The sequence below is a fragment of the Nerophis lumbriciformis genome, linkage group LG20, assembly GCF_033978685.3.
Source record: "Nerophis lumbriciformis linkage group LG20, RoL_Nlum_v2.1, whole genome shotgun sequence".
Lineage (NCBI taxonomy): Eukaryota > Metazoa > Chordata > Actinopteri > Syngnathiformes > Syngnathidae > Nerophis > Nerophis lumbriciformis.
This window is the reverse complement of record NC_084567.2, coordinates 18,904,675-18,932,500: the sequence shown is the minus strand read 5'-3', so window position 1 is coordinate 18,932,500 and position 27,826 is coordinate 18,904,675. Positions and strand designations below refer to the sequence as shown.

At 38.6% G+C, this 27,826-nt stretch overlaps 1 protein-coding gene across 1 annotated transcript in view; it reads left to right on the top strand.

Annotated features, from left to right (window-relative positions):
- olfml2a (olfactomedin-like 2A) overlaps positions 1-27,826 on the top strand; it is an 84,716-nt gene that overhangs the window by 30,518 nt on the left and 26,372 nt on the right. Inside the window, exons 3-6 of the mRNA XM_061980567.1 lie at positions 11,160-11,423; positions 12,349-12,456; positions 12,523-12,690; positions 15,005-15,248. Of these exons, the coding sequence (XP_061836551.1) occupies positions 11,160-11,423; positions 12,349-12,456; positions 12,523-12,690; positions 15,005-15,248 (784 nt within the window). The remainder of the gene's footprint in view (positions 1-11,159; positions 11,424-12,348; positions 12,457-12,522; positions 12,691-15,004; positions 15,249-27,826) is intronic.

Below are 27,826 nucleotides of genomic sequence, written 5' to 3'. Positions count from 1 at the left end.
AAAAATTCAGTGTATAAAAATTCAGGGTAAAGAAATTCTGTGATCAAAGATTCATGGTAAAAAATTCTGTGATCAAAAGTTTAGTGTAAAAAAAGTCAGTGTATAAAAATTCTGTGCAAAAAAATTCTGTGTTAAAAAAATGTGTTCAAAAAATGTGTTCAAAAATTTGGTATTAAAAAATTCAGTGTATAAAAATTCAGTGTAAAAAAATTCAGTGATCAAAACTTCACGGTAAAAAAATTATGTGATCAAAAATTGAGTGTAAAAAAATTGAGTGCATAAAAATTCAGTGTAAAAAAATAATTCGCTGCTGAAAAATTCAGTGTCGAAAAATGTGATGCTTCAGAATGCAACACTCACTTCCGGCAAATTAAGACAAAAGCCAATCGAGCATGTCTCAGAACCAGCCAATAAGGTGTCAAGTTTGAAGTCACGTGACACGGATCTTACGAAACAGCATTAAAAAAGGCAGTTAACTGGGCTACCTGGGCATAATACAACATAATTAACATTTCAATAAAAATAATTCAGATCACAAAATTCAGACGAAAAGGTTCAATTACATAAATTCAGTGTAAAAAAAAAGCTTTCGTAATAAAGACACAAATTAACCCTCATATTACTTAATATATGCTAAATTATTTGAACATCTTAGTTTTGTGTCATAGTAACAAAGCAATACTATAACACTGTAATATCTAAAATATCTAATTTAACCGCCTTGAGATGTTTTATTTTTCTCAATATTATTATTTTTTCTAATTTCAGTATTATTTGCCAACTAAAACACTTTTAGGGCTTTAGCACACTGTAAATCGTATATCTTGCAATAAATTTGTACTCGCGTTCATCATGACATGGCGCTCAGAAATCAACACAATGTACAGGAAGACACGCGGGTTGTTGGCCATTTTGGTTTCCAGATCCCATTTTGGTGTCACATAAAAATTTTAAAAAAATATATTAATACCACATTAGCATTGGCTACTAGGCGAGACTAAAACAGTCAGACTGCGGCGTTCAATATTGTGGCCTTTGATTGGCTCAACCTCAGCAGCATAAATAACATTAGCATGCTAACTTTTTTTGCCAATTTTGCAGCCGAACGTGTTTGTGTCGTACGACGTGGTACTTGACGCATGCCAACTGCCAGCACGCTAGCGTTAGTATGCTAGCATGCTAACATTAGCATGCTAACTTTTTTAGCCAATTTTGCAGCCGAACGTGTTTCTGTCGTACGACGTGGTACTTGACGCATACCAACTGCCAGCACGCTAACGTTAGTATGCTAGCATGCTAACATTAACATGCTAACTTTTTTAGCCAATTTTGGAGTCGAACTTCTTAAGTGTCATATAACTTGGTACTTGACACATGTTAACTCTCAGCATGCTAATTTTAGCATGCTCGCATACCTACATCAGCGGGGCTACGGGCATTAGCTCTGGGAAAAACGCGTACTCCGCTAATCTGCTGCGTTCTCATGTGCTCGTAGCGTTTGTCAACCTGCTACGGTCTCACTTGACATTGGTGCCGAACAACTTGACACATGCTAACTGTTAGCATGCCAACGTTAGCAGGCTAGCATGCTCACATTACCGTGCTAACTTTTTTTTGGTTATTTTTGCAGACGAACGCCTCAGAGTCATATAACTTGGTACTTGACACATGCGAACTGCTAGCATGCTAGCATGCTAATGTTAACAATAGCATGCTTACTTTTTTTTTTTAGCCAATTTTGGACCCCAATGCCTAAGAGTCATATAACTTGGTACTTGACACATGCTAACTGTTAGCATGCTAGAATGCTAATGTTAGCAATAGAATGCTTACCTTATATTTTTTTTGCCAATTTTCGAGCCGAACGCCTCAGAGTAATATAACTTGGTACTTGACAGATGCTAACTTTTATCACGCTAACATTACCACGCTAACTTATTTAGCTAAGTATGCATGCATACACTTCATTGTTACCTTTGTACCTGACACATTTTAATTGTCAGCATACTAACGTTGCTTCCATACTAACATATTCTGATTTTTTTTTTTTTTTGCATAGTGTTCTAATCCTCGATGTGTTTATTTTGTCTTTAGAACGTGTCGTGGGCTAATAAAAAAACAAGCTGCTGGTCATAAACGGCCCCCCGGCAGCTCTTTGGACACCTCGGTTTTGCTAATACCAATGACCAGACAACGGTCAGAGTTAAGTTAAGTTAAATTAAGTCAAGTTAAAGTACCAATGATTGTCACACACACACTAGGTGTGGTGAAATTTGTCCTCTGCATTTGACCCATCCCCTTGTTCACCCCCTGGGAGGTGAGGGGAGCAGTGGGCAGCAGCAATGCCGCGCCCGGGAATCATTTTTGGTGATTTAACCCCCAATTCCAACCCTTGATACTGAGTGCCAAGCAGGTAGGTAATGGGTCCCATTTTTATAGTCTTTGGTATGACTCGGCCAGGGTTTGAACTCCCGACCTACCGATCTCAGGGCGGACACTCTAACCACGAGGCCACTGAGTAGGTAGAGGTACCTATTTTCAAGAACACAGTCCTTGATTTTAATGATGAGATGGTCTCTGAAGTCGAGTACAGTCAAGGGTTACCGAGGCAAAACGTGAAGTACTTAAGTCAGGAGGGCTGGGTTTTGGTCCACCTTGAAACAAGTTAAACGAGGGCGTCCATGTTTGTCTAGGGTAAAACAATCCAGCTCAGCGGGGCTGCGGGCATTAGCTCCGGCAAAGACGCGTACTCGGCTAATCTGCTGTGTTTTCATGTGGTCGCAGCGTTTGTCCACCTGCTGCGGTCTCACTTGACATGGGTCAGGTTGGCTCTGCACACCGCAGTCCTGCAGTATTTGAGCAGGACCGGGGGAATCGCAGGGCACCCACACTCCACACCTTCCCCCATCATTCAGCCTGCATTCTTTCACTAATGAGCCCCCTTCTCCCCCTGACCCCAACTAAGCCTCAGCCCTGCAAATGTGGACACTGGAGAGAAGAAGGCAACGCAAGATCTTTTTGTAAAGCCCGTGTTTCATCACAGGGGTGGAGGAGTACGACATAATCACCGTTTTTTTGTAGGGATGGGTGCCGAAGTCGGTACTTTGAGGGATACCGACCAATTTCCATTTGTCTTGCCAGGTACCGATTCACGTAAAATCAAACGGTACCGTAATTCGATATCTTTGTTCCGCAGTTTTGTAGACATGACAACGGCTCAAGCACTTTGCGGGCAAACAGGCGTATTTGTATCAGACCGTCTGTTAGTAATGCTGTAATTTTCCATGGCAACAAAGCAAGCATGTCTGATAGAAAGCCCTCAAAAATAAGGCTCCACTTTTCCTACTGCACTAGCTTGATGCTAATTTACATTGGATATGCCATATACATGCTACTGATTAGCATTAGTGACTTTATGTGGCGGTTTCAAGACCTCCAAATTTGGTAATGAAAACTACAACATAAGATGCAACAGCCATTGTGTAATGAGTACAATACTTACATTATCAACACTTTTTAGGACTCAACAAAAGGCAAGACTGGCAACTTAATTGCAAAGACTACTTCCGGAATGGGTACTGAATACAGTACTTTTTTGGCACCGACTGAATACCGCTGGTCCTACCGGACACCGATTCACGTAAAATCCAACGGTGCCATGTAACAGTATCTGGGTTGCTCATGATGTCATGCCCGGTTGCCCGCACGCTTTGGCAGTCGAGGATCACTCCAGCAGCACTGAGAGCGGACTCGGCCAAACCATCTCTAGGTAATGTTGCGATTTTCAATGCCAACAAAGAAATTGACTTTAAAAAGAAACACTCTAATTTAAGTTAAGTTAGGCCAAAAATGCGCTAGCTTGATGCTAATATAGATTGATCGATGGATTAGCGATTTTACATGGCAATTTCAACACCTCCAAATTTACTAACAAAAACTAAAACTTAGATGCATGTTACAAAGAGTTGGTACAGTATACTTGCAGCATAAACACATTGTAGGACTCAACAAAAGGCAAGACTGGCACATTCAACGTAATGGCAAAGACTACTTCCTGACTACAGCAAAGATGGATGGGTACTGAACGCGGTACTTTTTTGGCACCCACAAAATCCCGCCGGTTCACGCAAAAATCCAACGGTGCCATGTTAGGGTTACCTGGGTTTCGTGTGACGTTACACCCGGATGGCGACTCAGCCAGCTCTTTGCGATCACTCCAGCGGCACTGAGAGCGGACTCGGCCAAACTACCTCGAGGTCACGTTGCAACTTCCAATGCCAACAAAGAAGCTGACTCAAAAATCGCTCCAACGTCAGTAATGTAAGACTCCGCTTTTCCGAAAATGCGCTAGCTTGATGCTAATTGGCTTTGCTACTGATTAGCATTAGCGACTTTACATGGCGATTTCAGTACCTCCAAATGTGTTAATGAAAACTACAACTAAGATGCGTAATGTTGATGACTGAAGTATGCTGATAGCAACCCAACCTACCCCCCCCCCCCCCCTTCCGCATGCCACCCCCCTGGATTGTAAATAATGTAAATAATTCAATGTATATACTCTGATGATTAACTTGTGTGATGACTGTATTATGCTGATAGTATATATTTGTACCATGAATTGATTAAACAAGTTGAAAAACTTATTGGGGTGTTACCATTTAGTGGTCAATTGTACGGAATATGTACTGGACTGTGCAATCTACTAATACAAGTTTCAATCAATGCACGCTACCCTCACACATCTGGTGCGTAATAAGTACAATACTTACAGTATGAACACTTTTTTGGGCGCAACAACAACAACAAAACAAACCATAAACTATAAACCACTGCCATCTTGGACTTGCAACTGTAATTGCAACCTCATTTCATACTTGCAAAAGATAATAAAACAATATATAGCAAATCAGTTAATTTTTAAATGTTGCAATAAAAAAATTGTATTTTATTACCAAATACAAATATTTATTAACCCACACAAAAGCACCAAATTTTGTGTACCGGTATTGATTCCCAGGTACCAGGAAGTGGTACCGCGTCGGTTCAAATGTGAACAGTACCCATCCCTGAAGGTGGCACGTGTAGCATGTTTGCTACTATTATGGAATTATAATATACAGCCAGACTTTAACGTAAGCGTGCAAATATTATTGCCCATCATAAAGTTCAAAGGTGATCGGATCCCTCACCTTTTCAGCCGACACCGACATCACTGGTGCTCGAAGGACTTCGGCAGACCACAGAGGCGGCTTGCTGAAAAACAGGAAGTAACTGAGCCAGAAAGAGCACACACCTTCATAATAAAAGGCTTGTCTGTGTTGCTCTGTTATTATTACAATCCCTGTTTCCATATGAGTTGGGAAATTGTGTTAGATGTAAATATAAACGGAATACAATGATTTGCAAATCCTTTTCAACCCATATTCAATTGAATATGCTACAAAGACAAGATATTTGATGTTCAAACTCATAAACTTTATTTTATTTTTACAAATAATAATTAACTTACAATTTCATGGCTGCAACACGTGCCAAAGTAGTTGGGAAAGGGCATGTTCACCACTGTGTTACATGGCCTTTCCTTTTAACAACACTCAGTAAACGTTTGGGAACTGAGGAGACACATTTTTTAAGCTTTTCAGGTGGAATTCTTTCCCATTCTTGCTTGATGTACAGCTTAAGTTGTTCAACAGTCCGGGGGTCTCCGTTGTGGTATTTTAGGCTTCATAATGCGCCACACATTTTCATTGGGAGACAGGTCTGGACTACAGGCAGGCCAGTCTAGTATCCGCACTCTTTTACTATGAAGCCAAGTTGATGTTACACGTGGCTTGGCATTGTCTTGCTGAAATAAGCAGGGGCGTCCATGGTAACGTTGCTTGGATGGCAACATATGTTGCTCCAAAACCTGTATGTACCTTTCAGCATTAATGGCGCCTTCACAGATGTGTAAGTTACCCATTACTCACAGATGCTGGCTTTTACACTTTGCGCCTATAACAATCCAGATGGTTCTTTTCCTCTTTGGTCCGGAGGACACGACGTCCACAGTTTCCAAAAACAATTTGAAATGTGGACTCGTCAGACCACAGAACACTTTTCCACTTTGTATCAGTCCATCTTAGATGAGCTCAGGCCAAGCGAAGCCTACGGCGTTTCTGGGTGTTGTTGATAAACGGTTTTCGCCTTGCATAGGAGAGTTTTAACTTGTACTTACAGCGACCAACTGTAGTTACTGACAGTGGATTTCTGACATGTTCCTGAGCCCATGTGGTGATATCCTTTACACACTGATGTCGCTTGTTGATGCAGTACAGCCTGAGGGATCAAAGGTCACGGGCTTAGCTGCTTACGTGCAGTGAATTCTCCAGATTCTCTGAACCCTTTGATGATATTACGGACCGTAGATGGTGAAATCCCTAAATTCTTTGCAATAGCTGGTTGAGAAAGGTTTTTTTAAACTGTTCAAAATTTGCTCATGCATTTGTTGACAAAGTGGTGACCCTCGCCCCATCCTTGTTTGTGAATGACTGAGCATTTCATGGAATCTACTTTTATACCCAATCATGGCACCCACCTGTTCCCAATTTGCCTGTTCACCTGTGGGATGTTCCAAATAAGTGTTTGATGAGCATTCCTCAACTTTATCAGTATTTATTGCCACCTTTCCCAACTTCTTTGTCACATGTTGCTGGCATCAAATTCTAAAGTTAATATTTATTTGCAAAAAAAAAAAAGTTTATCAGTTTGAACATCAAATATGTTGTCTTTGTAGCATATTGAATATGGGTTGAAAATGATTTGCAAATCATTGTATTCTGTTTATATTTACATCTAACACAATTTCCCAACTCATATGGAAACGGGGTTTGTAAATACTGTGGCGAAGATGGCTGCCCAGCATCAGGGCAAAGAATTCACCCTAAGATGGCCGTCATTTGCATTGGGCTTATCAAACAACACAGCGACATCTGTTCAGTTATTGTCTAATACGATTAATATTATCTATCTTGGAGGAAGCACAAGCTGTGATTTAACAGCGAGACTCCGCCTCCTTTGGGTATGTACAAATAAGATAAAAAGTCTTCCTTCGCCACTTTGACTGTGTGCAATCAACATATTTTGCAACATTTGACCTCCTTCAAGAAGTTTGGTTAATCCTCTCCTTTGTGTCTATTGACATCTCTCGTGTTGGAGCCGTGATTCATGTCAATCCACCTGCTGCAACAGCCCTTCGAGGTGTGAACGCTCCTTTTTAACTGCAGACTAATGAACATATACCGTCCGATGAAGGCGTTAGCTTTAGAAATGAACATTTACAGTACGATTCCATAACTGTCACTGACTTTATTTGATTCATTTTTTGTTTTTTTTAAGGCCAGAAAGTTGCCAATTGACATGACTATAGTTTTGTGTCCCGACAAAACTAAACATCTGAATGAAGTAAGATAATTGTGTGTATTATTCCATAATTGTTGCCAGGGGTTGTAACATCTGTTCAGTTATTGTCTTCTGTCTACTGTGGAGAGAAGCACAAGCTGTGATGTAACAGCTGACAATTTGAGATATGAAAATAAAGAAAGTCTTCCTTCTCTCACTACACTGAAAACAGACGAGGTTTTTTTTTAGGGTGCACAAAAAATTATTCTACATCCCGATTCTAAATCGATTCATAATTTGCAAAAATCAATTAGAAGAAAAAAAAAAAATAATAATTATGTTTGTATTACAACCTAACCTATGACAACCTAAAATCATCAGCCCGGAGGTTGGGTCTTTGGCACAGTTGGGTGTTCCAACAGGACAATGACTCCAAACACACGTCAAAAGTGGTAAAGGAATGGCTAAATCAGGCTAGAATTAAGGTTTTAGAATGGCCTTCCCAAAGTTCTGACTTAAATGTGTGGACAATGCTGAAGAAACAAGTCCATGTCAGAAAACCAACAAATTTAGCTGAACTGCACCAATTTTGTCAAGAGGAGTGGCCAAAAATTCAAGTAGAAGCTTGCCAGAAGTTTGTGGAAAAGCGCCTCTTCGCAGTGAAACTTGCCAGGGGACATGTAGCCAAATATTAACATTGCTGTATGTATATTTGGTCACATTTTCAGTAGACCCATAATAAATTCATAAAAGAACCAAACTTCATGAATGTTTTTTGTGACCAACAAGTATGTGCTCCAATCACTCTATCACAAAAAAATAAGAGTTGTAGAAAATATTGGAAACTCAAGACAGCCATGACATTATGTTCTTTACAAGTGTATGTAAACTTTTGATCGTGACTGTATATGTATTTGCATGCAGTCCGCTTTTGGCCCCCAAATTGTTGAAGCCCAATGTGGCCTCCCAGTCAAAAAGTTTGGACACCCCTGATTTAATAATTTCATGAAAATGTGCTTCATTTATTCATTGTGTCCGTCAAACTCAGCCATCAGAGGCAGTGGGCGGTTACTAACACCTGATTGGTTCCACTTGTCTGTGGGACTTTGGCCATAGAAACGGCGGCGTACTGGCTGATATTTTGGTGTGAAAGTGCGGAAATAACCCAGACAACTTGACTAAATTCCTCTACTTTAACCGTGACGTGCTCTGAGTTAACAGGTCTTGCTTCCACATCCTCCACAACGTATAAAATATCTACCAAAAAGTCAGGTTTATCCTCTTTGGCCGCCATGTTTGCAAAGACTTCCAAAGTTCCAAAGCAATTATTGGACTAGATTCCTGTAAGCCCCGCCCACTGACTTTAATAGCTGAACTTGACTGATAAAATAAATTCATGAAGCGCTGACACAAATGTTCATGAAATAATTAAATAACTCAATCTAATGATGAGCTAAATTGTGAAATAATCCTTTTAGAACAGGGGTGTCCAAACTTTTTACACCAAGGACCGATAACGAAAAAGTCCAAGTACTGCAAACGTACATTTTACATAATTTTAAAGACAAAACTTAGTGTCAGCTGTGTATTATAGGTCAGTGGTCCCCAACCTTTTTGTAACTGCGGACCGGTCAACGCGTGAAAATTTGTCCCACGGACCGGGGCACAGTCATGCATGCTTACGGACTGTATCCCTGCAGACTGTATTGATCTATATTGATATATAATGTAGGAACCAGAAATATTAATAACAGAAAGAAACAACTCTTTTTGTGCGAATGAGTGTGAATGAGTGTCAATGGGGGAGAGAGGTTTTTTGGGTTGGTGCACTAATTGTAAGTGTATCTTGTGTTTTTTATGTTGATTTAATAAAATAAATAAATAAATAAATACAAATATTATTTATTTTTTTATTTTTTATTTCTTGTGCGGCCCGGTACCAATCGATCCACGGACCGGTACCGGGCCGCGGCCCGGTGGTTCGGGACCACTGTTATAGATGACAACATGTACTACTATCAAGTATTTCAGGGGTGTCTAAAGTGCGGCAAAAGGGCCATTTGCAGACAGCAGTTTGGTTTGGTGGGAACAAAACAACAAGAAAAATGCAAGAAAAAAGAGCAGAATTATGTAATGTGATGAAAAAAAAGCTGAAATTGTTATATTAATAACTAATAATTCATTTTGTCACTGAATTGGCACTAAGTTTTGCTATATAATGTCTCCGTGACTGCATGGGTTCCCTCCGGGCACTCCGGCTTCCTCCCACCTCCAAAGACATGCACCAACACTAAATTGGCCCGAGTGTGTGAATGTGAGTGTGAATGTTGTCTGTCTATCTGTGTTGCGATGAGGTGACGACTTGTCCAGGGTGTACTCCGCAAGCGGTACAAAATGGATGGATGGATGTCTGTTTATACCATTTAGAATATATATCCAGATTTTCCTACATAGACTTTTCCAATTTTATATCAAATTTCCAACTTTTTTTCATTACATTACGTCTTTTTGCTTGTTTTTTTTTTGTGGTTTTTTTTTTTCACATGTTGCGGGCCAACAAAACTGGAGCTGAGGGCCACAAATACCACCCGCGGTGAATTTTGGATACAACTGATTTAGAAGCTTGTAAACACATTTTTATGCTCTAAATATAAAAATATTACAAACAATTCCTGACTATAGCCTGCTACTCTTTTGCTACGCTTTGAACCCTGTGACTAATTTATGGAATGTTCTTTGCTGACAACGATAATGTTTTGTGTTCAATAGTTTTCATTAAACATGTGTTATTGTCTGTGCTATGGTGCCATCTTTTGGACGAGTTTGCACACTACAGGGTGAACGTCTACAGTATTTCCTTCCGTATAGTATTTTGAACCGGAAGTACAAGTCCGTTTTTTAGTCGTCCATAGCATTTTATCCCTCCAAGCAACGTTTGTAAGTTTTACAATATATCTAAAAAACAATTCTTACTAAACCGTCCCATAGGAGTGTTTTCATGCATATTTGTATGTGCTATCGTAATGTAATCAAGCAAGGGTCGTTGGAATCAGCTAATATGCTAACACGTTGACAAGTGTTTATGTTAGTATTATTAACTTACAATGGCATTTTTTTGTATTGTTTCAGTTTCACAAATTCCTCAGTAAATTCACCAAAATGTCACCATGGAGTTATTGGGTCTGTTTAGCTGATTGGAGAGCTAGCTTCCACAGCTTGTGGGTCCATGACGATGACTTCTGTTTTGTTTGATCACTCGTTTTACTGCCGTGTTACAGACACTGTTTGGAAACAATTAAGGTATGTAAATAAATATGTATAAAATAATTTCTGTGTTAATAACTCATTTGACAATGTATATATATCTGCGGTTTACAGTCGGGTGCAGTTAATATATGTATATGTAATATATTTGTTTTCTTCTAAAATTTGCTGGGTGCGGCTTATATTTTTGTTATTTAAAAAGTCCTACTTCGCAGAAAGTCCTTTAAACTGTCAATGATAAATCATTAGCAATAAATTAGGGCTTTTGTGGAAGAAGAAAGGAGAAAAGAAGCTATCAGATGAGGATGGGTACATATAAAATGTCACAGTGTCAGTATCAGACCATCCTTGCTGAAAATAGAGCTGCTGTACCTGAGATGGATATAACTCCTTAACAATAAACGCAAAGTACATCCTATTCTGCGTGTTGTAAATTAATTGTGGTAAAAATCATGAAAAATCCCTGCCAGCGTCTGCATCTGTAAAATAAAATGTCATATTTCCACCTGCAGATCTTTGGGGAGACCGAGCCTGTTCGGATGGTATCAGAGGGCTCGGACTGCCGCTGCAAGTGCATCATGCGACCGCTGAGCAGGGATGCCTGTCTGCGGCTGCGCAGCGGCAGCGTGCGCGCGGAGGACTTCTACTCGGTGGAAACGGTCAGCTCGGGTTCCGACTGCAAGTGTTCCTGCACCGCGCCGCCGTCCTCCCTCAACCCCTGCGAGAACGAGTGGAAGATGGAGAAGCTCAAGAAACAGGCCCCCGAGTTGCTGAAGGTAAGGAGCGTATTGCAGCTTGAAGGTGTAAAAGCTTCCGAAAAGAAGGTTTGAAGTTTGATGTTTCCATTTTGAGGCTGTGAGTGAGATTATTTTGTCTTCTGTAATCACCAGGCAGGATTCTCACAGTACAAAAATAGCAATTTGTTCCCACAAATGCTGAAAAGAGGAGTGTAACGTCCTAAAGCGCCTCGTAATATACAGCACAGTAGGACTCAAACTAAGTCTACCTGCTCAGTGGCCTTGTGGTTAGAGTGTCCGCCCTGAGATCGGTGGGTCGTGAGTTCAAACCCCGGCCGAGTCATACCAAAGACTATAAAATACCTCCCTGCTTGACACTCAGCATCATGAGTTGGAATTGGGGGTTAAATCACCAAAAATTATCCCCGGGCGTGGCCACCGCTGCTGCTCACTGCTCCCCTCACCTCCCAGGGGGTGATCAAGGGTGATGGGTCAAATGCAGAAAAAAAATTTCAATCATCAATCATTGGTACTTTAACTTTAATGGCAGCCGTACTCAGTTGTAATACACTTTTCCACCACTTGTGGCAGTAATGATGATATCAAACAAACACAAAAAGTCTGGAAAGTCAGAGAAGTTTCTTAAAGGCAAAATTTACAACTAAAGTGGTGAAGCTGTATTTTTATTTGCACTGACAGCCTATTGAAGGAAAACATATATATTATGACTTACCGGTACTTTAGTTAGAATGTATTTATTCTAGAACTCAGCCACCTAGCTGAAGACTCGTCTAGTCTTTTAGACTTAGACTTAGACTTAGACAAACTTTAATGATCCACAAGGGAAATTGTTCAACACAGTAGCTCAGTTACAATGATGGAAAGTTTTTCTCAGCGGATATCAAATGTCATTTGAATAGACAATGATTAAACATTCTCTCCTTTTTCGGGGACCGAACCTCAGCTCCAATCTATGGTGGACCTCCTGGAGGGAACCCTTTACAGCATGGACCTGATGAAGGTCCACTCATACATGAACAAGGTGGTGTCTCAGATGAACACCCTGGAAGAGGTAGGAGACCATCATCACATCGTAGTTTCAAATTCTAACAGTAGAATCACATGTTCACCTTTGCAGACCATCAAGACAAACCTGACGCGGGATAACGAATTTGTCCGGGACAGCATGGCCACCCTTACCAACCAGTTCAAGAGATATGACAACTACTCCAACATTATGATGAGCATCAAGAAGGAAATCTCTGGACTCAGTCTGCAGCTGCTTCAAAAAGACTCCTCGGTGCAGGTTCGAAGCATTTCTGTTACTTTCTCTTCACGCTCCATGCAAAGAAGCAACCAACCAGACAACCAAACTTGATAGTTGATCACTGTCACCTGATTGGCTGTTAATCTTTACCATGAAAAATGGGTTTCGACACACATACACTACATTGCCAAAAGTATTTGGCTACCCATCCAAATGATCAGAATCAGGTGTTCTAATCACCTGGACCGGCCACAGGTGTATAAAATCAAGCACTTAGGCATGGGGACTGTTTCTACAAACATTTGTGAACGAATAGGCCGCTCTCAGGAGCTCAGTGATTTCCAGCGTGGAACTGTCATAGGATGCCACCTGTGCAACAAATCCAGTCGTGAAATTTCCTCGCTCCTAAATATTCCAAAATCAACTGTCGGATTTATTATAAGAAAAATCCGACCACGAAGTGGTAGGCCACGTAAACTGACAGAGATTGGTCAGCGAATGCTGAAGCGCATAGTGCAAATAGGTCGCCGACTTTCTGCACAGTCAGTTGCTACAGAGCTCCAATCTTCATGTGACCTTCTAATTTGCCCGCGTACAGTACGCAGAGAGCTTCATGGAAGGGGTTTCCATGGCCGAGCAGCTGCATCTAAGCCATACATCACCAAGTCCAATGCAAAGCGTGGGATGTAGTGGTGTAAAGCATGTCGCCACTGGACTCTAGAGCAGTGGAGACGCCTTCTCTGGAGTGATGAATCACGCTTTTCCGTCTGGCAATCTGATGGATGAGTCTGGATTTGGAGGTTGCCAGGAGAACGGTACATTTCGGACTGCATTGTGCCGAGTGTGATATTTGGTGAAGGAGGAATTATGGTGTGGGGTTGTTTTTCAGGAGTTGGGCTTGGCCCCTTAGTTCCAGTGAAAGGAACTTTGAATGCTTCAGGATACCAAAACCTTTTGGACAATTCCATGCTCCCAATCTTGTGGGAACAGTTTGGAGCGGACCCCTTCCTCTTCCAACATGACTGTGCACCAGTGCACAAAGCAAAGTCCATAAAGACATGGATGACAGAATCTGGTGTGAATGAACTTGAGTGGCCTGCACAGAGTCCAGACCGAATCCGATAGAACACCTTTGTGATGAATTAGAACGGAGACTGAGAGCCAGGCCTTCTCGACCAAAATCAGTGTGTGACCGCACCAATGCGCTTTTGGAAGAATGGTGGAAAATTCCGAAAAACACACTCCGCAACCTTGTGGACAGCCTTCCCAGAAGAGTTGAAGCTGTTATAGCTGCAAAAGGGGGACTGACATCATATTGAATCCTATGGGTTAGGAATGGAATGGCACTTCAAGTTCATATGTGAGTCAAGGCAGGTGGCTAAATACTTTTGGCAATATAGTGTATATACAGATACACATATGTATATATATACACATATATATACACTAGTACATATATACATATACTGTATACACACATATATATATAGATATATACGCATATACATATATATATATACATATATATGTATATATGTAAATATGTATACATATATATATGTATACGTATAAACACATATATATATATATATATATATATATATATATATATATATATATATATATATATATATATGTATATATATATACATATATATGTATATGTATATATATATATATATATATATATATATATATATATATATATATATATATATATATATAGCTGAGATAGGCTCCAGCACCCCGTGACCCCGACAGGGACAAGCGGAAGAAAATGGATGGATGGATATATAAATATACATTCATATATTACTAATTTTTAACATTTTTATGACTGACTTTAACTTTACAAGTTTTAACCTTACAAGTTAAATAAATCAATATATTATATTGGGTTTGAAAATGAAAAATATCAAAATGGCTCCCTGCATGCTTTGATTATTTCAGTGCGCAGCCCTCAGTGAAATAGTTTGGACACACTCAGTCTGGAGGTTGCTTTATGCCTCGAGTTTGTGATGTGCGATTCACGTTTGTGAGAAGTTTGCGTGTTTTGTGTCGTGTTGTGTTGTGGGGACGCGTGGCGCAGTTGGGAGGGTGGCCGTGCCAGCAACCTGAGGGTTCCTTGTTCGATCACCACCTTCTACCAACCTCGTCACGTCCGTTGTGTCCTTGAGCAAGACACTTCACCCTTGCTCCTGATGGGTCGCGGTTAGGGCCTTGCATGGCAGCTCCCGCCATCAGTGTGTGAATGTGTGTGTGAATGTGGAAAAAGTGTCAAAGCGCTTTAAATATATAACCCATTTATTTGTATTTATTTGTTTGCTGACAAGACCTAAATGTTCCTGTTCAGGACACCAAAGATGAGAGGACCAAGGCGCCTTTAAAAGCAGCCAACAAGAAGCCTCCAGGATCCAAGCCTCCTCCCAAACCCAAAGAAAAAGTGGTCAAGCCCAAGAAGGAGGTCATCAAATCGGAAAAAGTGCTGAAACCAGACCCGACTGCCAAAAGCAAGGTGGTCGGCCAGCAGCAAGGTGTGGTGAGGGGGATCACCTACTACAAGGCTGCCAAGACGGACAAGGAGGAGGTCCGAGGAGGTGAGTGTTTATCCTCACACGCCCGCCAAGTGCATTAAAAACAAACATTGTGCTTGTAAGTTTAGTTTTCCCTGCCACTCCTGTGCATATATTTGTACAATTATCCACTGTAGTGAAAATCCATCTTAGTAAAGTCTTTTTCACTTTCTGTTTTACTTAATAAACGAGCAGCCATGCAATTAAGATACTTATTCTTAGCGTGGGAGCAGCTGGGTCACGTCTCTGTTGCTATGGTAACTGCGACGGCATCGTTCAAAGCACAAGCACCGAGTTAGGCAAATGCCCAAATGAGGAAACCCGTGTTTTTTGTGATTATTTTCTTAAAACTAAACAATAATGCAGCAGATTCACCAGCTGACAGTCAGCCAATGTAAACATGGAAGAGAAGATGTGAAAGCGCTGAGCAGCCATTGGTCGGACAGCTCAAGCTCCCCAGGGTCTGCTGTGATTGGACAAAATTGCAAGGTTGCACTTATTTGCATGGATTAGTGCGATTGCAACTATGACGTGATACAACTCGTCTTTACTTCCAATACAATATCGATATCAGAGCTTTGAGAATTGGCCGATACAGATATTGATCAGATATGATATCCACACCCAGCAATGCATGCACAAGACATTGAAACAAAGTTGAGAACTTGTTGAATTAGGTCCTGATGTTGAGCAACTCAAACACAACGTTGAAACAACATGCCTTTTGACAACACTTAATCAACGTTGGGTTCTGAGGTTGATTTGACTGTTGAAATGTGGTTATTTTCCAACCAACAATTTACAAAACAAATACAACTTTGAAACAACATGCTTTTTGAGGATGTTTAATCAATGTTGGGTTCTAACATTGATTTGACCATTGAAATTTGGTCATGTCCAAACCAATTCTACAACACAAATACAACATTGAAACAACATGTTTTTCACAACGTTTATTCAATGTCAGGTTGTGACGTTGATTTGACCATTGAAATTTGGTCATTTCCCAACCAATATTCTACAACACAAATACAACTTTAAAACAACATGCTTTTTGACGTTTACTCAATGTTGAGTTCTGAAGTTGATTTAACATTGAAATTTGGTATTTTCCCAACCAATATTCTACAACACAAATACAACATTGAAACAACATGCTTTTTGACAATGTTTGATCAATGTGAGGTTCTGTCGTTGATTTTACCATTGAAATTTGGTCATTTCCCAACCAATATTCTACACCACAAATACAACGTTAAAACAACATGCTTTTTGATGACGTTTAATCAATGTCAGCTTGTGACGTTGATTTGACCATTGAAATTTGGTCATTTCCCAACCAACAACGTGGATCCAACGTTCAACACCAACTTGTCTCAATTTACAAATACAGCTATTTTGCAACGTTGTTTCAAAGTCAGTTTTAAAGGACATGTATGTATAATCAATGTATCAATGCCGTGCCTGCTGGGCAGTAATCATACATACTTGTATTTTTTGTAGTGTGAAATGTTAAAAAAGGTTTGATCAAGTGAAATGAGAACAATGGGAGGTATGAAAAACACTAACCTATTTAATGGATTGGACTTATACTGTCTTTAAGTTGAAGTGGAGTGGTAATTGTTTGTTTGACGACAGCCAGTGGTCACAATAATTCATTAAGTAAATATGATGTTTCTTAAATAAACTGTCAATAGAATTAAAGTGCACAACAAACACAACTTCAGCACTTTAGCCATCATTTTTGCGCTTAAACTTGAATGATGCAGACACGTTTGTTACTGGACACGTTCTAATACGCTTCTGCCTTGGAGACTTTGTATGTGTGTGTCGTATGCAACTATAGTTATTTGATGCGTGTTTATATTGACAAATGTGCTGTTTACACTGCAACATTGTTTAAATATTATTACATATGTCTAGCTTGTGTGCTATTGTGTGCTAAGCTGTTGTGTAGCTGCTATATATAGGATTCATGGCTCTTTGAAGGGAGTTGGATCTTGAGGAGCCGTTCCTTTCAAATAGCCGTTCAAAAGACTGGCTAGTTATTGTAGTTTTTTTTTTTCATCAGTATCAGTTATACAATAAGATGTAGATCAGAACCATTTATTTTACACAAACATTACTCTATCTATATATTCGGAAGTATTGACAATAGTTTTCATCGTAAACATTCCATAAGGTGGTGCCATCATTTCATGCTTTGTCAGTAACATCGCTTTTTTGAATTTTCCCTCACCTAGAAAATGTGTAGCATCTTAACAATATAAACACAAATATACAAATAATAAGTAAGAATACAATGCATTAATAGATATAAAAAGTATAAATAAAACTATAATACAAATTAGACATATTAAAAATGTGAGTACAGAACTGTACTACCATACATGTGTGTGTGTGTACGCTTGAACTACTACACTTTGGAACAGTGTTTCTTAACCATAGGGCGGCGAGCGCACCCTGGAGGGCCGCCAAAAAGTATCTGTTAATCAGCTGTGGTCAGTATCAGGTGCAGCGGTAATACGTTGTAATTTACTTTTCCACCACTTGTGGCAGTAATGACAATCTCAATCAAACAGAAGAAGTCTGGAACTGAAGTCCAAGTGCCAAAAAATATGACTAAAGTGGTGAAGTTGTGTTTTCATTTGCACTTTATTTCTACTGACCATTAAGAAACATATATTTCTATTATTATTAATTTAGTTAGAATGTATTTATTTTAGCACTGTCTAATTGTTTGTAAAATGATTTTCATGAGTCCCTTTTTTTTTTTTTTACAGTATATTTGATTAGTATTTATTTTTCTAATCAGCCTGACCTAAGCCAAAGGTTTTTGTGTTGAATAGTTTAATAATATTTGTGATTAAAACATTCTTTCATATAATTTGACAATGTTTTAAACTGTAAATAGGTTAGATATAATTATTGAATATGATGAAAATCAAGAGTAAGACTATTAATTCAGTGTTTATATTTGACTGGGGTCCCTCTGTAGTGGAAAAGTTGGGCCCTGGCGTTAAAAAGGTTAAAAACTCCTATTTCAGAATAATTAACCCAAAAAGTGAATCCAAATTAAAAAAATAAAAATAAAAAATACACTATTAAAAAAAACATTTTTTAAATATATGTATGTTCTACATCTTTTTATTGTATAACATGTTTTATATATATATATATATATATATATATATATATATATATATATATATATATATATATTTAAATATATATTTATATATATATATTTTTTTTTTTAAATACAATGCAAAAATATATATCTACATATATTTTTTAAATTATTATTCTATTTTATTTATTTGTATTAAGATTCACTTTTCGGGTTACTTATTCGAAAATAGGGGTTCTAGCTTTTTTGAACTTTTTGAACTTTTTCACTACTTAGGGACCCGGGGCCCACTCAAATAGTAACACTAAATTAGTTTATTCTAACTGTTAGTAGTCCTGTTGCCAGTTGGGTGAAGTATGTGCATGTGCATAAAAAACGGCTCCCAAATGAACGGCTCACAACTGGGAATCGATTCTCATCGTTCACTTAGAGGAGCCGTTCAAAAGACTCGATTCGATCGCGAACGTCACATCTCTAGTAGCTGCTAAGCTCTTAGTGGCCTCTACAGCTACTATATTTCAATATGTAAATCTGCACTACATATAGCGACAAATTGGATCTATTATTGTATTCTATGGCAAAGTATCAGGTGTGTTGTGAAGCGGAATTACGCCACACCTACACAAATGTTGCACTTACCGTAAATTCCCAACTTAAAGCCACTACTTTTTTCTTACGCTCAGGAAAGGGTGAGGCTAATTTATAGATTTTTCTTCGCTGACGGCTATAATGTAAATAGTTAAAAAAAATAAAAAAAAAAAAAAAAAAAAAACACACTGCATAGGTGTGTTATTGTTTGTGATATGGCGCCGAGTTTGCTCACAGCAGGTGTCGCAGTGCTTTATTGCCCTTCTGTTTGGACTGCGCTTTGAACCGGAAGCAGATGTGCTGTTTCATCTTCTTGCTGTCCACTGCATTTCTACTCGTATGGATTCTTCATTAATCACTCCAAGCAACGTTAGCAAGTTTAACAATACAACTAAAACAATTCATACTTACTAAACCGTCCCATGTGTGATGTCTGGAGGAGTGTTTTCATGCATATTTGTATGTGCTATGGTAATGTAATCAAGCTGGTGTCGTTAGCAGTAGTAAATATGCTAACACAATTGTGAGTGTCTTTGTTAGTATTATTAACTTACAATGACATTATTTTTGTATTGTTTTAGTTTCGTAAAGTTTACAAAAACGTCCCGTGGAGTTATTGGGTCGGTTTAGTTGGTTGGAGAGCTAGCTTCCACAGCTAGCTCTATGACGATGACTTTTGTTTTGTTTGATCAGCCGTTTTACTGCAGTGTTACAGACACTGTTTTTCGAAACAATTAAGGTACGTTAATAAACACTTCCAAAATATTTCTGTTTAAATAACTTATTTCACAACGTATATATTTAGTGGGTGCACTCTATAGTCCACAAAATATGCGACACCCTCCCATTAGCATTTGTTCATTCACAACCACAAGCAACAAAACGAAGAACCTATCCAGCGCAAGAGGCCGTCAGTTTTCTGGTAACCAAACCAGCGGAATCGGTGCAGGTTTTGATTGCCGCCGCACTTTCAGAAATCTTTCATTGACAAACTAAGTGGAGCAAAAGGAATGTTGTGTCAATGGAGCGCTGCCATGCCTCAGCTTCCCTCCTCACAACAATGCGAGAGGGACCCTGCGCTCCGCAGACACAAACATTTCCTGCCTCCTTCCACTCCCGCTTTAGGTCTAGTTGAGTGCATAGGTATGCTGTGTTTGCACAGGGCACACGCACATGATGCTGTCATGGACGTGAAGCTCAAAGTGCTCAGCCATCCCTGGCAAATCCCTAAAGCATTTGGCTGCGTGTCCGTAATCTCTGGCAAAGACCAGGACGGTCGGATGAAAAAAAAACATCTTTCTATGCGGCCCTCGGAGGGTGGAGGCACACTTTGGTGCAGGAGCTATTTCAGACCCTCGCAGAGCTGCCAAGTGTTACCAAAGTTGTCTGTTGTTCACCACAGCAGCTGGGCTCAGCGTTTGCTCGAAAGCCTGGATGGAGACGCGTTTTGCACACATTAGCAGTGGTTTTTAACCTTGTTGGAGGTGCTGAACCCCGCCAGTTTCATATGCGCATTCACCGAACCCTTCTTTAGTGAAAAATAAAATGGTTTTTTTTTTCAAATTCAAGACAAAGTTATATGTTTTTGGTAACACTTTAGTATGGGGAACATATTCTAAGTAACAAAGACTTAATTTAGAGCTATTTGGTTAGGGTTAGGGTTAAGGTTAGGGCCAGGGTTAGAGGGTTAGGGTTATAATAATGCCATTCCGAATAAGGCATTAATAAGTACTTAATAATGACTAGCTAAGAGCCAATATGTTACTAATTTGCATGTTAATAAGCAAGTAATTAATGGTGAATATGTATCTAAAGTGTTACCATGGTGCACAAAATGAAGCGTGCATGAACATCACCTTGTTCAAAGAACAAAACCAACACAGTGCATAAACTCACAACAAATTACACACCTGCAAATCAGTGTGACTTCTGCTGTTGCCATATCCGTAATACGCCGATAGGGGGAAGTTTTTATTTACACGATGAGTCGGGTGTGTCTTGACCTCTGCCGAACCCCTGAGCCCGACTCACCGAACCCCTAGGGTTCGATCGAACACAGGTTAAGATCCACTGCATTAAACACTTCAAAGCAGGGGTGGCCAAAGTGCGGCCCGCAGCATGTTGTCGGGACAAAAAAAACAACAGAAAAAATTTAAGAAAAAAGGGGGGAAAAAAGCTGAAATTTTGATATGAAAATTTGAATGTGGGGGACATTTTGATATTTTTTTATTTTGTAAAACAATTTGCTACAAACAGACATTATATATCAAAACTTTGTGCCTGTTTTTCCTTATACAATGCATCCAGAAAATATTAACAGCGCTTTTACTTTCTCCACATGTTACAGCCTTATTCCAAAATGGAATAAATGCATTTTTGTCCTCAAAATTCTACACACAATACCCCATAATGACGATGTGAAAAGGTTTCTTTTTTATTTTATTTTACTTATGTACATGTGATTTTCTTTTGAATATTTTCATTTTAAATACATTTGCAAGCATTTTTAAAAACATGTTTTCCATTGTCATTATGGGGTATTGTGTGTAGAAATCTGAGGACAAACATGATATTATTACATTTTGGAAAAAGGCTGTAACATGACAAAATGTGGAAAAAGTGCTATGAATAGATGCACAGTAAGTGACAAATTGTAATATTATTAGTTATAAATGTCTAACTAAATGTAATAATTTTCTCATTACATAATGTATTTTTGCAATTGTTTCTTACATTTTCTTTTTTTCCCCCCCAACAGTATGATGCGGGCCAACAAAACTCGAGCTTTGGCCCCCTGGCCGCACTTTGGACACCCCTGTAATAAATAATGATTTGTGTGCCTATAACACAACGCTAACCATATGTTTTGTCTTTAAATATATGTAATAAGTATCTGTTTTCAGCAATTGTATTTTTTTTTCTAAAATAAAAAGAAATTACCCCCGCACACATTGACTTTTCGTTATGCGGCCCCTGGAAAGTTTGGACACCCCTGTTTTAAACGTTTTCTACCATTAGGCACAATATTTGGAGGTAAGGGTTCACTTTGAAACATTTTGTAGGAATGCCCTAATCCGATAGTGATATGGGCCATCGGTCCTATGTCAGCAAAAAGAAACTAGTTCCGGAGGAGATATCATCTTCCATCATCTCCGATTAAATGTCCGATACAAGCAGCCCTGCAGCGTATTTACTTGTGCAAAGTTGGACGGTTAACATCTAAATATCCTCCAATAGTCATTGAACAATATTGCTGTCCAATCCAATCCACTTGCACATTTAAACAACAAAATGTTTCCAGTGCTGCACAACAATATTAAAAACAATATTCAAATATTATCCTTAGCTCCACCAATGACTGAATAAAAACAAAAAATAAATACATATAAAACCAAAATAAAATAAATATGATTAAAAACGATTTTAAAGGGTAAAATCAATTAAAACAGAGAGGACAACAGAGGACCACACAACTCACGTAGTGTTAATAGCCAGAGAATAAAAGTGAGTCTTAAGACAAGACTTAAAACACTCCACTGTGGGAGCAGTTCGAACATGGAGGGGCAGAGTGTTCCAGAGCTTAGGACCAACCACAGAGAAGGCCTTGTCTCCCCTGGTTTTAAGTCTGGTCTTGGGCGCCACGAGCTGGAGCTGGCTCTCGGACCTCAGAGCGCGCACAGGATTGTAAATTTGGATGAGGTCCGAGATATATTGAGGTGCCAGTCCATGTAAAGCTTTAAAAACAAACAGCAAGGTTTTAAAATCAATTCTAAGAGGAACAGGGAGCCAGTCCAAACTGAAGAATTGGGGTTATATGCTGGCGTCTCCTGGCCCCTGTTAAAAGTCGTGCTGCCGCGTTTTGGACTAACTGCAACCGGGAGAGAGCTTTTTGGCTAATGCCAGCATAAAGTGCATTGCAGTAGTCCAGGCGACTTGTTCAAAAAGGTTAAAAGATAAAAACGGTTTCACCTTTGCTAAAAGACGAAGATGATAAAAACACAATTTTAAAACGCCATTGACTTGTTTGTCAAGTTTAAAATGACTGTCTATAGTGACGCCAAGGCTGGTGACTTTGGAACGCACATACATGCTGTGTAATATAACAGCACATATGCCAAAATAAACAAGTATCAAATAATTATAGTTGCATACTACAGAAGAAGCGTATTAAACATTATCCAGACGTTTATTAATATATAGGTTAATGTTTTTAATTTATAATATTGTTCTCTGTTTGATACATATACACACACATATATACACACACATATATATTTATATATGTATATGTATACATATATACATACTGTATATGTATGTATGTATACATATATGTATATATGTATACATATACATATGTATATGTATACATATATACATATACGTGAACATATATGTATATATAAACATATACATATGTGCGTATACATGTATATGTTCATATATATGTATGTATATGTATATAGTATATAATATATACATACTGTATATGTATATATGTATACATATACAAATGTATATATGTATACATATACGTAAACATATATGTATACAGTATATAAACATATATATATGTACGTATACATGTATATGTTCATATATATATATATTATAAACTTATAAACGTATATACTAAACTTATATAACACTTGTATACACATAACATATATACTGTATATATAAAAACATACATAATATATATATATATATACATAATTTATATATGATATAAATACACACATATATACATAAATATGTCGAACAATTGTAATATTTATTTCGATTAAACACATTTTGTCCACAATTAACGTGTAATTAGTCGTGATCACCACGTTTTCCCGCACATTATTCGTGTCTCAAAAAACAAAACCTCTTAATTATCGCGTTAAGATTTGTCAGCCCTAAAACATATATTAGAAAAATATACGTGAGCACGTTTCTACTCGGTGAGCCACCGGAAGCACGCAGCTCTAAGACGTATATAATCTATCTGCTCATTCATATCTATGGCTGACACTGTTGGCGCACTATGTGTACATTATTTTCTCTCCTGATTTATTAATCTATTTGTAAATTTTTACTTCTTTTTTTTAAAATTCATTTATTTGTTTTTTTTTAATCGATCAAAAATCGTTACAAATAAGAATTGCAGTTAATTCGAAAATCTTTTTTTTTTTTTTGACACCCCTGCTGGTTACTCTCTGTTCTAACTTAGTTCCAGTTAGATTTCTATTGAATCGTACAAAACATTTTGTTTTCTTGTATCACTACTTTACATTCAAACTAGCTTAGCGGTTAGCATGGCTTCTTGTCTCCTTTTGATGTGTTTTTGCTCACTGTTTCAGTTTATGTACCATACTTATTAAATAATCCATATTTGGACATTTGTTCCGGCAATAAATACGCCCTTCTTGTTGACCATAATGTTCCGTTTTATTGAAAGGGTTTGACTGAGGTGTTTATTTGTTTTAGTGGCAATGGAGGCTGTAATTTGTGGTGCTATATATATAAATATATCTACCTATCTATATATATATATTTCATCACCACAAATTATAGCCGCCCATGAATGGGATCATCATCGGTCAGAATCCAGATGGGACAGCTGTTCCATGTCCCGCGTTCCCAGTTTGTCCCTCCCTTCCTGTGTCTTTCAAAAAGAAGTTGAGACGGAGCGACTTTGACTAAACTTATGCACCTTACTCATAAACACTGCATAGAGTACTTTCATGGTTTGTACACGTTGTCTCAATCATCCATCCATGGCTCGTTGAAATACGGGTTTGACGCAAACAACTTTTGCATCAAGGGATTGGATCAGAGGATTTTCATGCACAAGGGTGATACTGATGAGAAGAAATTAATGAGGTACATGATGCAAGGTTTGGTGCGCAGGTAGGCAAATAGACTCTCGTATCACACCTGTACTGTGTATCATAAAAATTGACTTCAGACACAGCGGTTTCACTCAAATAGTGGGGCCAGCCTGGCTTCGCAACTTTCGCTTTCTTCCGATTAAGAAGAAAAAATTAATATTTAATATTTTATCAAAAACATTTTCTTATTGATATTGATTACATTTCTATCGTGATACATATTGATATTATTTTACAGCCCCGCCCATTTACGAAACCCAAAACCAGTGAAGTTGGCACGTTGTGTATATGGTAAATAAAAACAGAATACAATGATTTGCTAATCCTTTTCAACCTATATTCAATTGAAAAGACTGCAAAGACAAGATACTTAGCGTTCGAACTAGAAAACGTTATTTTTTGCAAATATTAGCTCATTTGGAATTTCATGCCTGCAAAATGTTTCAAAAAAGCTGGCACAAGTAGCAAAAAAGACTGAGAACGTTGAGGAATTCTCATCAAACACTTATTTGGAACATCCCACAGGTGAACAGGCTAATTGGGAACAGGTGGGTATAAAAGCAGCTCCAATGAAATGCTCAGTCATTCACAAACAAGGATGGGGTGAGGATCACCACTTTGTGAACAAATGCGTGAGCAAATTGTCGAACAGTTTAAGAACAACATTTCTCAATGAGCTATTGCAAGGAATTTAGAGATTTCACCATCTACGGTCCGTAATATCATCAAAAGTTTCAGAGAATCTGGAGAAATCATGTAAGCGACTAAGCCCGTAACCTTGGACCCCTCAGGCGGCACTGCATCAAAAAGCGACATCAGTGTGTAAAGGATATCACCGCATGGGCTCAGGAACACTTCAGAAAACCACTGTCAGTAACTACAGTTGGTCGCTACATCTGTAAGTGCAAGTTACAGTAAAACTCTACTATGCAAAGTGAAAGCCATTTATCAACAACACCCAGAAATGCCGTCGGCTTCGCTGGGCCAGAGCTCATCTAAGATGGACTGATGCAAAATGTAAAAGTGTTCTGTGGTCTGACGAGTCCACATTTCAAATTGTTTTTGGAAACTGTGGACGTCGTGTCCTCGGCATCAAAGAGGAAAACAACCATCCGGACTGGCCCAAAGGTCAAAAGTCAGCATCTGTGATGGTATGGGGGTGTATTACTGCCCAAGGCATGGGTAACTTACACATCTGTGAAGACACCATTAATGCTGAAAGGTACATACAGGTTTTGGAGCAACATATGTTGCCATCCAAGCAACATTATCATGGACGCCCCTGCTTATTTCAGCAAGACAATGCCAAGCCACGAGTTACAACAGCGTGGCTTCATAGTAAAAGAGTGCAGGTACTAGACTGGCTTGCCTGTAGTCCAGACCTGTATCCTATTGAAAATGTGTGGCGCATTATGAAGCCTAAAATATCACAACGGAGACCCCGGACTGTTGAACAACTTAAGCTGTACATCAAGCAAGAATGGGAAATAATTCCACCTGAAAAGCTTAAAAAATTGTTCTCCTCAGTTCCCAAACATTAACTGTGTGTTGTTAAATGGAAAGGCCATGTAACACAGTGGTAAAAATGCCCCTGTGCCAACTTTTTTGCAACGTGTTGCTGCCATTAAATTCTAAGTTAATAATTATTTGCAAAAACAAAATTACATTTCCCAGTTCGAACATTAAATATCTTGTCTTTGCAGTCGATTCAATTGAATATATGTTGAAAAGGATTTACAATTCATTGTATTCTGTTTTTATTTACGAATTACACAACGTGCCTAATTCACTGGTTTTTACTTGTATTTAGTTATTGTGTACTATTGAATGTGTTTTGACCCAACAATTGTTTGTTAGAGAATAAGTTACTAGTTTAAATATTGTGCTGTCGTTGTTCAACTGTCAATAGCACTCACCATAAATACCGTATTTCCTGGACTATAGAACGCAGCGGTGTACAAGCCGCACCCACTAAATTTTAGGGAGAAAAAAAAGATTTCCTTTAATTAGACACACTGGACTATAAGCCGCGGATATATACACGTTGTGAAATGAGTTATTTACACAGAAAGATTTTGTAAGTGTTTATTTACATACCTTAATTGTTTCCAAACAGTGCCTGCAACACAGCAGTAAAACGGCTGATCAAACAAAACAGAAGACATCGTCATGAACCCACTCGCTGCGGAAGCAGACTTAATAACTCCACGGTGATGTTTTGGTGAATTTACTGAGGAATTTGTGAAACTGAAAAAACACAAACAGAACACCATTGTAAGTTAATAATACTAACAGAGACACTCGTAAACGTGTTTGCATTTTAGCTAATGCTAATGACGTTAGCTTGATTACATTCTGATAGCACGTACAAATATGCATGATAACACTCCTACAGACATCACACATGGGACGGTTTAGTAAGTATGAATTATTTTAGTTTTATTGTAAAACTTACAAACGTTGCTTGGAGTGATGGATGAAGAATCCTTACGAGTGGAATGCTATTGACGGCTAGAAGACGGAAGGACACTGCAGCACCTGCAGTGAGCAAACTCGTCCAAAAGATGGCGCCATATCACAAACAAAAACACACCTTTTCTGTGTATCTGCTTGTTTTTGTTTTTTTTAACTGTTCGCATTATGAGCGTCAGTGAAGAACAATCCATAAATTAGCCATACCGTTTTATAAGCAGCAAGGTTCAAAGTGTGCGAAAAAAAAAGTAGCAGTGATAGTATCTGGCGATCTCACTCATGGATAATCGGTATCATAAAACCCTCTACATATCCAAGTTTCAGTCTGTGGTATTCTCCCAAAGAAAGGCAGAAAGGCATTTTAGTTTTTTCTTACAGACCTGACAAATTCACACAAATGCGTGCATAGTTTGTAGAACAAACACCACCAAGGTGCTGAAGGGTTGGATTTTTACGACAAAAATGCTGAAAAGCAGCTGTGTTGCTTTCCATGACTCTCTGGGCTGTCTGCTTTCCTTTAAGGGTTCATTCTGTCA